At 41.0% G+C, this 5,000-nt stretch overlaps 1 protein-coding gene across 1 annotated transcript in view; it reads left to right on the top strand.

Annotated features, from left to right (window-relative positions):
* LOC140928509 (uncharacterized) overlaps window positions 1-5,000 on the top strand; it is a 33,344-nt gene that overhangs the window by 9,885 nt on the left and 18,459 nt on the right. Inside the window, exon 2 of the mRNA XM_073378271.1 lies at window positions 3,993-4,053. Within this exon, the coding sequence (XP_073234372.1) occupies window positions 3,993-4,053 (61 nt within the window). The remainder of the gene's footprint in view (window positions 1-3,992; window positions 4,054-5,000) is intronic.

Here is a 5,000-nt window from a genome sequence, read left to right as displayed (position 1 = left end):
AAGCCAAGGTTTATAGGCGGAAGCTGGTACAGGGAAATTAATGAATGGCCAAGTTGATACCTACCTCATTTTCCTTTAGTGAGAGAAGACAAAGAGGCTACCAAAGTGAGAATAGTTTACGATTCAGCAGCCAGATTCGTAGGAATAATCCATAATGGTCAAAAAACTGCAGCAAGATGTTTTCGATGGGCTATTGCTTTTCCAAAGTTATTCTGGTAGCAGATCTGACGCAGATGTTCTCGCAAGTTACCATGGTAAAGCAAGACAGACGGTACCACCGCCTTCTGTAGAGAGGGGTGGGCCTCTCTAGACCTCCCGAAGTCTACAAAGCAATAAGATTGATGTTTGTTTACCGCTCCTCACCTTGCCTTGCCCAGTACGTTGTGCAAAAACATACTGAAGATAACATATATGACTATCTGCTAGTAGTAGCCATAATCCTAATACAGATAAACATGAAGGATAAAGCTACAAAAGCTCGACACCAGCTTAGAATGATCAGGTTGGGACAATGAGTTTCCCAGTAACTTAAAGAAGAAGCGTCAAGAATGATTCAGTCAGTTACCTGAGTTTTCCGGAGTTCAAGTTCCAAGGTGACATTGTATTGCTGAGAAAAATGTTGTTGCCACATCTATTCAAACGATGGTAGACGCGTTGTTGTTGGCATATGTAGCTGTGAGTAACGTGCTGCATAAATATGAATATGGGGAGGTGACTGCGATTTATTGCAGCGAAGGCGAAGGTTGCACCTACTTAAGCGACATTAGTTCCGAGGTTAGGGCCCATAACGGCAGTGTTGGGTCTTAGATTGGAAGGCGGTGTCAGAGCTGTTAGAGATTCCCCTCGAGAACTGTACACTATGGACAGACAGTAAGGATGTCATTTTCTGGATAAAGGACTAGTCGAGGAGGTACAGGACTTAAATCGCCGACCGGGTATCAGAAAATCAACAGAAGTCTAGCCTCAGACAGTGGCGACACGTTCCAACTAATCTGAATTGTGCGTCTGATAAGACTCCGGGGCCACACTCGGAGGTGAGAAGTAAGCATCGCTGGTCAATGCACCTGAGTTCCTGTATGAGCATAAAAGTGACTGGCCTCAAGGAAAATGCATAGCGTATGAGGAGCATTCAGAAGAATGTCTTGCTCAGATAGTTAAACCCTTGGGTTAAAGGTTTCAAAACCATTGATGAATCCGACTAAATTACGCCAGTTGGAACCGACTTAAAAAGTAAGAGCGCGCGTGAGATGATTTGCTGATCACTTATTGGCCAAGTAAAGAAATCATGCAAACTGTGGTGAAAGAAGTGGTGAAAGAAGCAAAGGAAGAAAGATTTCCTAAAGATATAAAAAATCTAATTTGAGGTAAAGAAGTCAGAAGGAAAAACTCTTGAAACCTGTTACGCCCATTGTGGATTAACTAGGCATATTACGAGTCGGAGGGCAGCTGGAGCAACCAGAACTACCTTATAATGCAGCACACCCCATGTACACGCCAAGGGAACATTACATCACCCAATTGTTGCCGAAGTCCACTACCGTTGCCATCATGCAAATCACGTGCTAACTCAGGCACGAAATCGATACTGGGTCATAGATGATCCGAAAGAGGTGCAGAATTCGGACAAAGAATGCAAGGTGTGTGAGAGAAGACGTGCCCAGCCAGCAGTGCAGATCATGGCGCCGCTTCCAAGGTCGAAAACCTGAAAAGAGCGTTTGCAAAATTCTGTGTTGATTACGCTGGGTCCCTTACAACCAAGATTACACAAAGATTATCTGCTAAAAAAAAATATCTGTGCCTTTTTACTTGCTCTCTAAGCAGAGCGATACAGATTTCCTGAATGCGTCCAGCCGAATGGTAGCTACTAGGGGATCGGAAGAAGACCTTACAAAACCACAAGTGATAATGAGAAAAACTTTGTAGGAGCGGAGAGAGAGCTCAGAGAACTTTTTAAAGCAAAGAGACCAAGTGCAGATCGAAGATGATACTCCCAACAACGGGATCAAATGGAATTGAAACCCTCTGCTGGTGTCTCATTTCAATGGGGTGTTTGAGTCGCAGGTTAAAGTAGCTAAGAAAACTCTGAAGGTAACAGTTGGAAATGCAGGGCTAACCGATGCGACGAAGAACTGCAAACTGCTAAAAAAAAAGTAGAATAAACTTGATAAACTCGAGACCATTGACGTATGAAGGAGCTGCCCCCGAGACGAGCCAGTGTTCACTCTTAACCATTTCTTAGGTGGACAGTTCGGAGGACAACAAGTGCCTCAAGTTACTGACGATATGGCGTTTAGCCCCAGGAACCGTTAGAGACGTATTTAGAACTTGGTGACAGTGTTCTGAAGGCTCTGGAGAGAAGAGTTTTTTGGCAATACTTAACACCCAAGCAAAATGGAGAGCGGCGAAGGAGAATCTGAAAGGTGGAGAGTTCGTGCTCGTTGTGATCAGAATGTTCCACGTGGTCAGTGGCAACTTGGTCGAATGGTAGAAGTTTTCCCGGGTCAGGATGGACAGTTGCGCGTATTCCAAGTGAGCACAAAAGGTAAGTAGTTTATCCACTCAATGACACCCGTTGAACGTCGCTGGTCAGCCAGAGTACGTGACATAAAGAGAAGATCTGGACAAGCGATCAACTTGAACTTGCTTGTTGTTTTGTAAATTCCAGGTGCTACCTCTCGTGGGGCACTGAAAAAAGTCGAATAAAGAATTTTGTAAACACATAGAAAAGTGACTGAAGTGTTCTGTTTCTTGAACCGGGTATTGAACAGAATTTCTCGCGCTTAAGAATATCTACAGCTCAGGGATTAGTCTTTCTTTCCCTGTCGGTCCGTTATATTGGGAATATAAGCGTTCTATGTGCTTATAGGTGTAGTTGGAGACCGATAAATAATTTTTTGGGCCAGAGCTTAGTCCTTCCCTGGTGATAGCGATGCTATCACACAGATTTTCGTTCAAATGTTTTTTTTTCAAAATTCATTAATTTTTAAATTTTTCCTGATAGCATATAATCATAGGTTTACAGGTGTCACAACAGGGCCTGGCCTTGCGTTCAAAATGTTTGATTTGTGATCAATAACGATGTTGTCTAACCTAAATGCCTTTCACGGTTTTAAGCTTGATATACTGGCTTCCAACACCTCGTAGTTGAAGCCAAGTCTTCCGCTGTGTTTCTTACCATCCAATATGAACTTTACATGTTTGTTACCAATTCCCCATTTAAAAGGAGTTGGTGAGCTACTTTACTTTCAGTGACTGAAGGTTTAAAAGAAGGGTGGAAAGAAATGTTCTTGACTGCTTGGAAAGGTCTACACAATTTTTTCCACTCATATTGACTTACACCCCCTCCCCCATCACTTTTCTGATAATGCTTCCCTAACTCGGTCCTTTCTTGTCCGTTGCAATCGATTCCGCCATTACCTTTTGAGTATGTTAATAGCAAGGGTTCTCGCTTCCCATTAATTTACCCTGGGTTCAAATCCCGGCGTCGACGCCATATGCGGTTGAGTTTGTTGTTGGTTCTTTCCTTTGGCCCAAGAAGTTTTCCAATTTTAATTCCAGTTTAATCAGGAATAGTAGACGAGGAATCACTAAACATGATGTGGATGTGCTACCACTAAATTGTTATATATTTGTCATTATTCGTTATTTTTATTCGACAGCCAAACCAAATGAGAAATTTTCCGAGCTCATGACCATCATTAAAACTAACTTTAATGACCTAATAACAGGCACTTTGTTACTACTTAGCACTCTGTTTACTTTGTTGCGAGAGAGTCAACATCAGTGATGCGCCAAGAACAGGTGAGGGGTAGATTGATTAGCAGCATTCATATAAGGCTTTTGCATTTGCCGATTAAAATTTGTTATTGTTCTCAAGCTCAAGAAAAGTAAAAAAAATCCAAAGGGCGTTACGACGGCTATACTCACATGATGCAAATCAGGTCTACTTGAAAAGACCACCATCTTAATTTTATTATTATTATCATTCACAGATGTCAATGCAAGGAAGAGTTTTCCTTGGATTTATTTTGGTGTCAGTGTGGACAGTTGAAGGCAAGTAAAATTATGATTTGTTTGTATTTTCCTCTCGAATGTTTTTTCTCTTTGTTATGTAGCAGTAAGGTAGCTTGTAGTCATCAAAACTGACGTGTCTGTATGGGCAATCACATGAGTTTGAGTGCAGTTGATAATAGATGTGCTCGAATTAATTTGTGGTTGAGAAGCAAAGTGTTGGTATAAATTGACATGTTCTACGCCAATCGAAATGCAGAAATTGTTGTTATACATTACATTTAACAACATTACTCCAAGCGTGCTTGTAGCATGCAGACCAGCCGCTACCATAATCCGTCTGAGAAATCTATCAAACATAAAGCATATTTTATTTTCATCAGGTCTTTACCTATTACCAACTCTTTTTATTGTCTCTTTCAAAAAGTTGTCAGATATTCTAGGACGGGTTACTCAGTCCATTCAAATAATTCCAGTTACTAAACAGCGAGTCTTTCCCTACTAGCCTACCTTTCATAACCTTGCTGTAAACCAAACAAGCTTATTAATTAATCCCTGGACGACCGCTTTGGTCGTTTTCGTTCCATATGGAACGATGTATATTTTTCTTCCTGGACCCATTTAGCTTTCAGTTTAAGTTAATAAATTGGAAAGCAATAACGTCAGTTACACTCAATAAAAGTTAACATTTTGGGGAAAAATCCACTGCCAATTTTGTTTACCTACTACTCTTTGAAGATTAAATTTGTCCCTTTTCTAAAAAGTTGGTTAGCCACAATTCCATGCAAAGGAAAGAGGATAAAGTGGGCCACAAAACTGCTAATAAAGAAGAAAGGCAAAGGAAAAAGAGAGCGAGAGAGAAAGATCGAAATAGATTCGGACAAAAAAAAATTCAACTTTTGGCTAGTGGGCATGCGTGAAAAAAAAAGCTGTCTATTTACGTCCGAGTAGTCGGAAAATATGCTTTTTTTGTTGCATTCTTACTAATT

The sequence above is a fragment of the Porites lutea genome, chromosome 1 (assembly GCF_958299795.1).
Source record: "Porites lutea chromosome 1, jaPorLute2.1, whole genome shotgun sequence".
Lineage (NCBI taxonomy): Eukaryota > Metazoa > Cnidaria > Anthozoa > Scleractinia > Poritidae > Porites > Porites lutea.
The sequence above is the reverse complement of the archived record's forward strand: the minus strand, read 5'-3'. Positions and strand labels throughout refer to the sequence as shown.